The sequence below is a fragment of the Rattus rattus genome, chromosome 1 (assembly GCF_011064425.1).
Source record: "Rattus rattus isolate New Zealand chromosome 1, Rrattus_CSIRO_v1, whole genome shotgun sequence".
Taxonomy (NCBI): Eukaryota; Metazoa; Chordata; class Mammalia; order Rodentia; family Muridae; genus Rattus; species Rattus rattus.
In genome coordinates, this window is record NC_046154.1 from 13,621,848 (window position 1) to 13,634,053 (window position 12,206).

General features: G+C 47.4%; 2 protein-coding genes across 4 annotated transcripts in view; one reads left to right on the forward strand and one right to left on the reverse strand.

The window, feature by feature from the left end:
• Positions 1-1,914: 1,914 nt before the first annotated feature.
• Positions 1,915-2,393, reverse strand: LOC116886211 (60S ribosomal protein L36-like). The gene has a single exon (XM_032887604.1). It carries the CDS (start codon positions 2,302-2,304, stop codon positions 1,915-1,917), a length of 390 nt encoding a protein of 129 aa, XP_032743495.1. The 5' UTR covers positions 2,305-2,393.
• Positions 2,394-6,596: 4,203 nt separating this feature from the next.
• The window catches only part of Vps13d (vacuolar protein sorting 13 homolog D), a 223,859-nt gene continuing 218,249 nt past the window's right edge, over positions 6,597-12,206 (forward strand). For all 3 annotated transcript variants that reach the window (XM_032895015.1, XM_032895002.1, XM_032895011.1), the window contains exons 1-2: positions 6,597-6,683; positions 10,918-11,088. In XM_032895015.1, coding sequence (XP_032750906.1) covers positions 10,992-11,088 — 97 coding nt within the window. In that variant the 5' untranslated portion in view covers positions 6,597-6,683; positions 10,918-10,991. The remainder of the gene's footprint in view (positions 6,684-10,917; positions 11,089-12,206) is intronic.

Here is a 12,206-nt window from a genome sequence, read left to right on the forward strand (position 1 = left end):
ACAGACACAGATACAGACACAGACACAGAGAACTGAGAGACTTCCCCTTCAAACACTGGGCATTGAATATAGACTAAGGATGGAGTCTCAGGGACCTAGCTATGACTCACCATTCCAGACAAGTGTGAAAGCATCAGATAGTTAAGTACAAGAAGGTGCAAATTGGAGCAACTGAGGCAGCCATCTGGCTGAACTCGCCAATAACACACCAGGTGCATCCCTGTTTTTCACAACAGAGCAAGCAGTCTGGCTAAGGAAGGCAGGGAGTGTCTGTTTGTTCTTTATTTTTTTGTAGCTCACCCTATCACTTCTCAGGACATGCCGTGGCAGTAACAGTGGCCAGAACCTCTGTCCCAGAAGGTGACCTACCATGAGTATATCTTGGCTGTTCCACTCACTTCCTGTCTGTGCAATTGATCTCAGGCAAGCGATACCCATTTCTCCCTATCTGGAAAATGGGGTTAAGAAAATACCTCCCTCGGAGGGAGGGGTGGCTTCAGTTCCTATGTGTAGAAGGTTTCAAACAGTGCCTGGTCCACGGTAAGCGCTTAGTTTGTGTTAATCTTCCCAGAAGGTGCTGGAAAATCAACAAAGGGCAGCCTTGTCTCTTCCTGTAGCTGTGGTTAAAAACACATGTGGTCAGAAACACAAGAGGAAGAAACATAAAATGAGACAAAGTGGCAGGGGCACTGGGTGGGGGTGGGTAGGATGGCTGAAGTGTTGGCGTGCTTTAATGAAGCAGGGAGGTTAGAAAGTTCTGGGGCTGGGGAGGATGCCTTGGACACTCAGCACAGGAAGTTTTACTCTCAGATGACACAGGAGCGTGGGAACTGTTCTAATGTGGGTTGATCTTAAAGTTAGGAAACCAGGCTTGTGGCTTGCGTAACTTCATCTGGAGACTGTTCTGGGAGAAAGGAAGCAGTCCACTGTCTGCTTTGCAGAGGAGGACTAAGAGGCCAGGCTGGTGGGGCTGGTCAGGCGTGACACTTATCAAAGGAGCAGGCTAGGTGCTTGTTGCAAGCTGTTGACTCTGGGAGGCTCCTGATAGCCAGTTTTTTTAGAATTGTGTAAGAAAGCCAGTGATGCCTGGTGGCCAAGGGAAAACTTCTCTGCCTGACCTTGACTCCACGTTCAGAAATCAGCATTCAGAGCATTATTTAGAAAACTGGGAGGCCAGGTTGAGCCTGCAGAGGCTCAGATCCTTTACTCTGACCCGAGGGCTACTCTCTGCCATTTTTTGTTGTTATTTTGTTTGTTTGCTTTTCTCTTTCCATTTTTTTTTTTAAAGAACCATTTTTTATTGGGGGAGGGGTCATCAATTGTAGTGAGCCATATTGGATTTGGGCCTGGCCGCTTTGTAACTGCATGGCCACAGTAAAAGTCATGGGATTGTTGGACAGAGGCCTCTCCCATGTATTTATGGCACAGGAAGAAAAGACGAAGTAGTAAACACCCGGTGTCTCCACTGCATGACCTCTGCTGATCCCAGCTGATGCCTGGGGAACTGACACACCTGGACCACACCTGGGTGGTGGTCAATTTACTTCTGCCTTTTGCTTCCTCAGCCTTTATCCTTGAGATTTAGGCTGGTCTTCTCGGATTTCTCCCTAATTAATTCAGGTCTCCTAGTCAAGAGCCAGGTAGTCACGAGCCAGGGTTTCCCACTGTGCTTCCCAGTTATTTTCTACCTGGAGACTTGGGTATATAAGTGGTGAATAAAGCTACAGGAGACTCTCACTCTTCTTCCTCACTCTCACTCTTTCTTCCCCTCTTCCACTCTTCCTGTCTCTCTCTCTCTCTTCCTCTCTTCCTCTCCTGGCTTGACACGATAACCTGTGTGTGTGTATGTGTGTTTCTTTCATCCCGTAGGCTTTCGCCTGATTCTCGGTACTGTGTCGGTGCTGGCGCCGACAATCAATCCTTCTTGGCCGCAGCCTTCCGCATGGCTACCAGCACGTTGCTCAGCTCCTTCCTCTTTCTCTTGGCGCGGATGTGCGTGCCCACCCTCTTCTTGATAAACTTGAGGGCTCGCTTGTCCTTGGACACCTTGAGCAGCTCCATGGAGCACCGCTCGTAGGGCGCGAAGCCGCACACCTCCCGGATCATATCTCGCACGAACTTGGTGTGCTTGGTGAGGCGCCCGCGGCGGCGGCTGTGTCTAGGCTTGCTGACGTTTTTCGTCACTTTGTGGCCTTTGTTGAGGCCCACGGCCATGAGGTAGCGCAGGGCCATGGCTGCAGCATTCCGATGGCGGCCAGACAGGAAGACTTCTCTTTCCATTTTTGAGGTGACGGTGACACACATCCTTTGTTAGGCCATCGGCGTTTGCACTACAGACTCTGGTCCTGTGCTTCTAAACACCATAGCTGCCAGGCACAGGATGCTCTTGAGCGTCAGAAGTGGGTCCAATCGGAGACTGCAGAATAAGAGGCAGTGTAAGATGATGGGCATGCCTCGCACTTCTCCCAGCATGTGTACATGTTACACAGTCACATATACATCCTGGGTCAGTTTTATGCTGTTTACACGTTAAAATTATGTTATGGATACATTGGGGTCAGTACAAATTTTAACGTGAATTTCATGCCTTGCTAATGTCTCATTCTCACTGGGCTACTTGGCAATTTAAAAACCATCTCTGCGGCTTGAGCTCCTGTTTACTTGACAGCACGGTTCCAGACCATAATGCACAGTCAATATGTTGAGTGTGCACACACCTTTAATCCCAGTACTTTGGAAGCAGAGGCAAGTGGATCGTGAGTTCAAGGCCAACCTGGTCTACCGAGTAAGTTCTCTCTCTCTCTCTCTGCCTCTCCCTGCCCTCTCTCTCTCTCTCTCTCTCTCTCTCTCTCTCTCTACACACACTCACACACACACACACACACACACACACACACACACACACACCTGTGCTGATACAGAGATTTATGGGGGTGGGCGGGGATTGAGACTACAAAGACCTTTTTAAATTCATGTTTTATGTGCATAGGTGTCTTTCCTACACAGATACATGTGCAGCATGCATGCGTGTGTGTGTGTGTGTGTGTGTGTGTGTGTGTGTGTGTGTGATGCATGTGTGAGTGACTGGTGTCCTCAGAGGTCAAAAAAGAGCATCACTTTTCACATCACTGTGGCCAAATACCCCCTGGAACCGGAGTTACAACATTTATCATTTTCTTTTTATTACCACATGCTAATCAAGAGCTCTCCTGGCGAGTCCCTTCCTGAGTCCCTACAGTTGCATTAGAAATAAATAAATAAATAAAGTTCCTCAGATAGAGCCATACCTGTACTGACCAACCTAAGCTTTGAGGCTGAAGGCTTGCATCCCTTTCTGCATTCCATCTGGAGCATCCCAGGTTTTATTGCCCCTCTTCAGCTGCTGAGGGAGAACCTGGCTTTGCAATGCTAAGAGGTAGATCTTACCTGCCTGGGAATCCAGGCGTCACTTAGGACTGAGTCAGCTCACAGACTCATAGTCACCCACATCGGTGCCGCATTATGAAGCTGGATAATTACCACGGTGAACGTCTTGCTGCGGCCTCACCACGCATCTTCCTGCGTCTTCTGCTTGTACGTAAGCCTTACATGCTGCTCTTGCTGCTTTGGGGATAATGGAATGGTGTTCGTTTGTTCATTCATTCATTCATTCATTCATTCATTCATTCATTCATTCATTATTGGTTACCTTTTTGCATTACTGTGGCCAAATACCGGACAAGTAGCATCTTAAGTGAGGATGGGTTAATTTCGACTCCCAATTTGATGGTACAGTCCTTCATGGTGGAGAAAGTGTGGAGATAGGCGTAGCCTGGTCTATGGCAGCCAGGAAGCAGAGAAAGAGCAACGTTGGCGCTCAGTTCTTCTTTCTTCTTAAGTTTTTTTTAAAATTAATTTTTATTTACATGCATGTGTATGTACCAGCTTGCCTGTATACCGTCTCTAGAAGCCAGAAAATGGTGTTGGATGGATCTCTGGAGAGCTGCAGGCAGCTGTGAGTCACCTGATATGGGCACTGAGAACTAAACCCTGGTTGTCCACGAGAACAGCAAGCGATTTTAACCACTAAGATGGCCTCCACCTGCTGCTTTTCTCTTTTTTATTCAGTCTGAGACACCAGCTCATCTTTTACATTCACCCTGCTCCTCAGAAAAGCCCTCAGAGACACACTCAAAGGCAGGACTCACTGATGCCCTAGGTGGTCACTAGTCCAATGAAGAATATACGTGGGGATTCCTTATTCCCCTCCCTTCTCCCTCTCCTCCCCTTCTTTTCTCTCTTTTCCCCTCCCCTCCCCTCCCTTCCCTTCTGGTAGGGTCTCATGTAATACAGGCTGCTCTGAAACTAGCTATAGAACTGAAGAGGGTCTCGAACTCCTACCTCCCCTGTCTCCACCCTTCAAGTGCAGGGATTGCAAGTATGTACCATCGCCTGGAGCGGACACAGCGTTTGCTGAGGAAACATTAGCATGTTTCCGCTTTGGAGTCAGGGTTAGGAGAACTAACGAAGGAATAGACAACTACTCAGAGCGTTTCAAATAGCGTCAAGCGCCGGAAAGGCTGGTCCTGACAGGTTCGCACGGCAATCCCAGCCCTCCAGAGGTGGAGTCAGACGGGCCAGGAGTCCAAGATGAGTTTTAGCTCCATAGGGGGTTTCAGGCCAGCCTGGACAGACAAACAAACAAACAAGATCTATGAAGAAATACCAAAGCTGGAGACATGGGTCAGTGCTTGGGAGCACTTGGATGCTCTTGCAGAGGAGTTTGGTTCCCAGCAGCCCAACAACCACCTGGATTCCAGCTCCCGAGGGATCCAGTGCCCTTGGCTCCCAAAGGCACCTGCACTCAGATGCACATATCTGCACGTAGCCGTGTGTGTGTGTGTGTGTGTGTGTGTGTGTGTGTGTGTGTGTGTGATTATATGATTATAAGTAAAAATATACAAGTTTGTAAAGAGAAAAGCACAGCCGGATAACGGATGAGAGAATTTCATGGAGGGAGGGGGTAAATGTCCCATGAAGCAGGATGTGTGGAGGAAGGAGCCGTTAGCTCCACCGGTGTTCGTTCAGACCTGTGGCACAGCAGCTAGTCGCTTCCAACTGCTCTCGAGTCTCTGGTTTGTCCTGAGAAATGACACAGTATAAAATATTCCTGGATTTCAAAACCCTTCAGTAACATGGTACTACTATTTCTTATTAACCATCTTCGTGCCAGGTGTGATGGCACAAATCAGGCACAGGTCGGGAGGTTCAGAAACCAACCCAAACAAGTTTGTTTTGCTGCTGGTTATATGTTGCGATAAGAATATTTTGGATCCGCGAGAGCGACTACATTACTAAACAATTTTCTCTTTATCTCTCCTCTCACCTTACTGTCTTTGGTCCTAGGGGCTGAGTCCAGCATCATGAATGTGCTAGGAAAGGAACTCTACTACTGGGCTATACCTTCCAGGCTCTTCTCTTTTAATATAGCAAGTAACAAATGATACTTTGTTACTTCTATTGCTCAGCACTGCTCTAGGAGAAAAGCAGAAGAATGACAGATGCTAAGGACCTGGGGCAGGAACTGAAGCATGCTGGTAGTCAAGTGGACCAGAGAAAGTCACAGAAAGGGAAGAAATCCAGGAAAATCATAGTGTGGCACAGTTCAGAGGGTTTTTTTTTAATTTACTTTTTATTTTTGAGGTTGTCTCATGTAACCCAGATTGGATCCCCCCACCCCCAATTCACTATGTGTCTGAGAATGACCTTGAAAACTCTTATCTTCCTTTCTCTACCTCCTGAGCTCTGGGCTCAGTGTGGGTGCTTACAAGTGGGCATCGCCATGCCTGGATTTATGTGGTGGTGTAGTGGTGTAGTGGTTCCTTCTGCTTAAGAAAGTAGTGTGTGTGTGTGTGTGTGTGTGTGTGTGTGTGTGTGTGTGTTGGGGGTGGAAGAGTGAGAGGGTAGGGTTTGAGACAGGATATGGGTGAATTCACTATGTAGCCCAAGCTGGCTTCGAACTATCAATCCTCCCGAGTGCTCAGAAAGAGGTATTTTTTTAAATGGAAATTTGCATTTATTCATTTTGTGTGTATGTGTGGGCAGGCACACCTGGAGGTCAGAGGACAGCTTGTGTGAATCAGTTTTCGCCTTCCACCATGTGGGTGCTAGGAATTGGTCACCTGGCTTGGCTGCAAGCTTTTGTTCCAGCTGAGCTATCTTGACAGCCCAAGAGCTGAGTTTCAATAAAAGTGTAGTGGGGAGAGTGGTTTAAACAGGAAAAGGCATGGTTTGAATTACAGATTTCGGTGGCTGTCACGGGATCATTGTGGGAGGTGGGATGAAAAGGTAGATGGAAAGCAGGGCGATTTTGGAGGCACGATGCTATCTGAACTAGGTTCATTTATATCCCTACACTGTCCTGCTCTCAGTTTACTCACTTGTAAAATGGGGTCGATTAGACTGTTGCTCATTAATCCCCCAGCATCCTGGGAGGCACCAGCAGCCCTGTAGGAACGGCTGCCGACGCTAGGGGGCGCCCCATCGACGGCTCGGTGCTCGGCTGGCCAGGCCCAGGCACATAGCCACTTGATTGGTCGAGTCTAGCGCTCCAGTCACCGCCATTGAGGAGTGGCGGAGAGGAAGCACCTCGCCGAACCGGGCTTGGGCGGCAGCGACAGCGGTAGCTACAGCTACAGCGACAGGTAGGGGGGGCGGCGGTCAGGACCGAGGACCTCACGGGAAGCGGCCACAGGATCGACCCGGCTGTGCTCCGACGGCCCGGCTCGGGGTCCGCCGCAGCCGGCCTCTCCCGGAGCCCGGGCGCCCTCGCGGGGACCCCGGAGTCCGAGTGTCGCCGGCCCTTCAGGCCCGGGCTCGGGGCACCGGTCCCTGCAGCCTGGAGACACCACTAGATTTTGGGTGTCACTTCTCCTGAGGTCTGATCCCAACGTGCCAATATCCCTTCAGCATGCCCCTAGCGGGGCGGCGTCCCTTCCCTCAGTGCCACCATCCCCTTTGGGGTCACCTCTGGGTGGGTACCTCAGGCTTGGTCCCCGGGGTCCCTCTCTTCCCAACTTCACCTCCAGGTAGGGGACCCTTCGCCTCTCTTACCTCTAGAGAGCCATCTTCTCTAAGCTTGGTGGCCCTGTCCCCTGTTGCTGCCAGGTTTGGGGTTCTGACAGCAGACCAGAGATATGGGAAGGCCAGGGAAGCTTCGCGTTCCTGTGGAGCCCCCGGCCTGACACCCACTTGGAGTTGTCCCCTTGTGGCAGAACTCCTGGAATCCCTCAGCACTCATCCCTAGCTGCCTGGCAGAGGGACTCTCAGGGTCCAGTTGCCAATGTTTCCCATTCCGGGTCTGGCCTCTTTTCGGGTGGGGCCTGGCTCAAGGTCATGTCCGGCTGTCTGCCCGGGCTGTGGGCTGAACCCAGATCCTCAGTGTCACCTGCCACACCAGATAGGGGAAGCCAGGTGGGGGTTATTGCCGGGCAGCTGCCTAGAAGTCCTGATGGACCCAAGCATATAAATACTCTGGGATTCTGGCCAGTCTGGCGGATCTTCCTGAAACCAGATTCCTTCAGGGAATCCTTGAAGTGGCCTCAAGCCTGCCCTAGATGGTTAGCAGGTCTAATGGATGCTTTCTGGCTTGGGCCTCACATAGAGCAGAACAATATTTTAAGGCGCTAACAGCTCGTGCCTTTTAAATGTGTACTTTGTGTTCTTTCACATTGAGCATTAAATATGGTAGGGCCAGAACATGGGTACAAAATGACAATAGTTTCCTGAAAGAGTAAACTTATTTTACACTTCTTTTGTGTGTGTGCTGGAAGGGGGCAGCGGCTGTCAGAAGACCACGTGTGGGAGTCCGTGGTCTCTTTTTAACCATATGGGTTCTGGGGATTAAACTTCAGGTCTTGGTAGCAATTTCCTTCACCCTCTGAGACATGCTGGCCTGATAGTAGTTTCGCTTTACTGGGAAAACATCTGGAGTTGGCCTTGTAGGGAGAGTTGGCTTTTAGGGCTGAGATTAATGGCAATAACAAAAATAAAGATTACTCTGTGCCCAGGACTGTTTGAGGCTCACGTAGTAAAACAGGGTAGTCAGTTTCACGTTGTGTTTTTAATAGATTTACCTTGTTAAAACGACAATAGAGAAATGTCTCTTTTACTTACGCTGCGAAGCATTTTTGATTAAAAAAAAATCAAAGATTGTTTTTGTGATCTTTAAAACAATTGCTGAAGAGTCTTCCCCTAGATTCTTGGCTTTATGTCTGGAGCATAACCCCCCTCTCCCAATCTTTTGAGAGAAATAAGACGATAAGATATGTTTTCTTCAAAATAATAATATTATTATTGAGGTAGGGTCTCAAATATGTAGCTCTGACTGGCCTGTAACTCCTTATGTAGACTAGATGATTGGCCTTAAAATTCAGAGATTGCCTGCCTCTTTGGGGAGACATCAGGCTTGGTCCCTGGGGCCTGAAGAGTTAATTGACTTTTAACTGTCCCTGATTATAGTTATGTCTCACATGGAAGTGCTAGATATTACTAACAAGTAAATATCAGTCTTCCCTTGAGGCAGGATCAACTTTTAGGAGCTTTTGCTTTGGGTCTGCTTTGTGTTGTTAGTTTTTTCCTTGGGGTGAGTGTATCTCCTGGCAGTAAGATAAATCACTAGTCATGGGGCAAAGTCCTTGGAAAGGATCCTCAAAGTAGTCTGGTTCCAAGTGGGACACATGCCACAGGAAATCTGGAATGTCTGGTGTGGTGGCTGGTAACCAATATGATGGCCTAGAGCAAAATTTACAGCTCAGAGTTCTTATTGGAATCCATAAGCCTAGTGATCTGAGAACCCACCTAATCTTTTGTTTTTGTTTTTTGTTTTGAGACTGGGTATATAGGCCCTGGCAGTTCTGGAACTGCTATGTAGACCAGGCTGCCCTTAAACTCACAGATCCATCTGCTTCTGCCTGCCAGTGCTGAGATTAAAGGCCAACACCACCGTTCTTGCCTCTCACTTGAACTTTTTTTTATTTTTGGTCTCAGCTTTCTCATGCTCACTTTAAAAAATATGTTTATTTTTGTGTTTATATATGCATTTGAGCTCATACCACAGCATGCATGTGAAGGTAAGAGGACAGCTTTCTGGAGCCAGTTCTCTCTTGCATGTGGATCCTAGGGATGGAATTCAGGCTCTCAGGTTAGTAGCAGGTGCCTTTACCCTCTGAGCTATTTGGATGGCACTCAAGGTAACTGTTTGTAATAGTAAAAATGTCTATGTAACTTCAGGCAGAACTTTTTTAAACATTTATTTTATATTATGAGTGTTTTGCCTGCATGAATGTCTGTGTGCCACATGGGTGCCTGGTACCTGTGGAGGACCAAAGAGGGCATCAGATTCCTTGGGACTGGAGCTACAGATCGTTTCGAACCACCACGTGGGCGCTGGGAATTGACTGAACTTGGGTCTCTAGAAGAGCAGCCAGTGCTCTTAACCAATGAGCCATGACTCCAGCTCCCCAGCAAAACACTTTTACAAACGTTAGCTAAAGTATCATTGATACACTTACAGCAGGTGAAAGGAAAACTGACTTTAATTGCCAATCAATATTCCGATAAGCTTTAGAGTGTTTATTAAGTGTGTTTAAAAGAATAATCTATATATTTTTTTATAATGCTGGCAAACAATATACTACTTAATGTAACAAGCAATTGTGATTTCAGTACTGAATCCAATTGTAATACTGAACCCAAAACCAGAGCGTTTGTGGTGTTTGCCTTTGTTGGCTAAGACGGTCATTAGGTTAGCATCAGTGAGGATGGTGAAGATTAGCGATAAGGCTGGAGCTGTACGTAAGTCAGCAGGTTGCTTGCCTAGTGTGCTCGGGGCCCTAGGATCAGTTCCCAGCACCACAAGAAGAAAAAAGAGTTAGAAGTTCAAGGTTATATCCTCAACTGTGTGTGAGTTCAAGACCAGCCTTGGATATATTAGACTCTGGTCTAAAAAAAAAAAAAAACCTCAGTGATAGAGCATTGCTTTTCTCTTCCATTTGGATGATTTTATGAATGAGACTAATGAAGAAATTTGCTAATTTTAATTAGGACATCCTAACTAGTGTCATAGAGTGTGAATTACATTCACACAGCCTCTTGAACATTTTCGCTTTGATCTAGGTTCATGCTTTTTTGGGCTGGATGAGCCTTTGCTGGCTATTGGGGTTGTCTTGGGTATTGTAAGATGCTTATCAGCTTCTACAGGCCCTCTTCACAAGATAGCCGAGTAACGTCTGAAGTAATAGTAATAGAAAACGTCCTTACAGAACTGAGAGATGGCAGTGGTTAAGTACACTAGTCTTGCAGAGGAATTGGGTTTGGTTCTCAGCACCCACAGGAAAGCGCATAACCCTCTGTAACGCCAGTTCCAGGTACCCCTATGACCTTTTCTGGCCCCCACAGGGTCCTGCCTGCACACAGTGCATACTCATACACATAAAATAGAAAAAGAAACATCTTTAGATGTTGCTAGGTTGCCCCTGTGAAAAGCTCTGATGAGGGCAGTCTGGTCCCAAATTTAGTCCCCAAAGGAAGAATTTCAGAGTACAGCTACCTTAAAAGACTTAGCTTTAAATTACAGGTGCTTTTCAGCGTTTCAAAGTAACTGTCCCTGTAGTTGAGGATCAGTGTAGGTGCCAGTCTTCCCAAATCCAGCTGGAGGCAGGCAGGACAGGGAGTCAACACAGAACTACATCTAGGTTCTGTTTTGTTGTTTTGAGGCAGGCACTCATTATTTATCCCTGGCTGGGCCTGGAGCTCTAGACCAGGCAGGTCTGGAACTCCCAGAAGTCTTGTCTGCCTCTACTTCCCAAGTGCCAGCTTTAAGGTGTGCCCCACCACACCCAGCTGTGCTAGACTAACTTCCGTTTTTTTCTTTTATAGATTCAGTGACCATGAGAGAGAGAAATAAAAGACTGATCCATGATTTCTAAGCATCTTTTTCTGAGGAAATAGTCATGTTGGAAGGTCTTGTGGCCTGGGTTCTCAATACCTACTTGGGGAAATATGTCAATAACCTGAACACTGACCAACTCTCGGTTGCACTTCTCAAAGGTAAGCATATTCATTTGTCTTCAGTAAAATATGGCCTCTTTCTTTCTTTCTTTTTTTTTTTTAAAAAGATTTATTCATTTATTATATATAAGTACACTGCAGCTGTTTTCAGACACACCAGAAGAGGGCATCAGATCCCCATTACAGATGGTTATGAGCCACCATGTGGTTGCTGGGAATTGAACTCAGGACCTCTGGAAGAGCAGTCAGTGCTCTTAACCACTGAGCTATCTCTCCAGCCCATGGCCTCTCTCTCTCTCTTTCTTTCTTTCTTTCTTTCTTTCTTTCTTTCTAAAAAATTTACATACATTATGTCTGTCTGTCTGTCTGGGAAGGTAATGCATGTGCCATGGTGCCCATGTGGAGGTGAGAGGACAATCTGTGCAAGTTGGTTCTTTCCCATTACCATGTGGGTTGGGGAGAGTAGTGTCAGACTTATGTTAGCAGCCTTCCTGCACCTGTCCTAACTCACTGAGTCCCCTTACCTGCCCTAATTTACCTGTGGGTTTGTGTGAGTTATGAAGTAGAAATAAAATAATTTTGTGATTGGGAGTCACCACAACAGGAGACTCTGTATTAAAGGGTCACAACATTAGGATGGTTGAAAACCACCGGTTTAATGTATATAGCGAAAGAAGACAGAGCTAGGTGTGGTGTACACCTTTAATCCCAGTACTTGAAAGACACAGGCAGGTGGATTTCTGTGAGTGCCAGGCTAGTCTGGTCTACTCTGATTTCTGGTAAGCGTGTTCTTCATATTGAGTTCTAAGCTAGCCAGGGGTACACCTCCAGGGTTCTGGCCAGTCTAGTGGATCTTCCTGAAACGGGATTCCTCAGTAAGACCCTTCCTCAAGAAGATTTGGCTGCCAGTGAGCAAAGTCAAAGCTAGTGGAGAGGAAGGAAGTGCAGTGTCCTGGGTTTGCCCAGGACGAGGCTGGAGGGAATAACAGCTTGTGGGTTTCCATGCTCTCAGGGTAGGACCAGAACTTCCTTTGACCCATTGTGTTCCAGGAGTTTCCCATCCCTAGGCTTGTCAGGATTAAGGTGACTGTGGGAGCTAGTATGGTTTGGCTGTCCCCTACCCTCTCCTTCCTTTCTTTAGTGACAGAAATGGATTC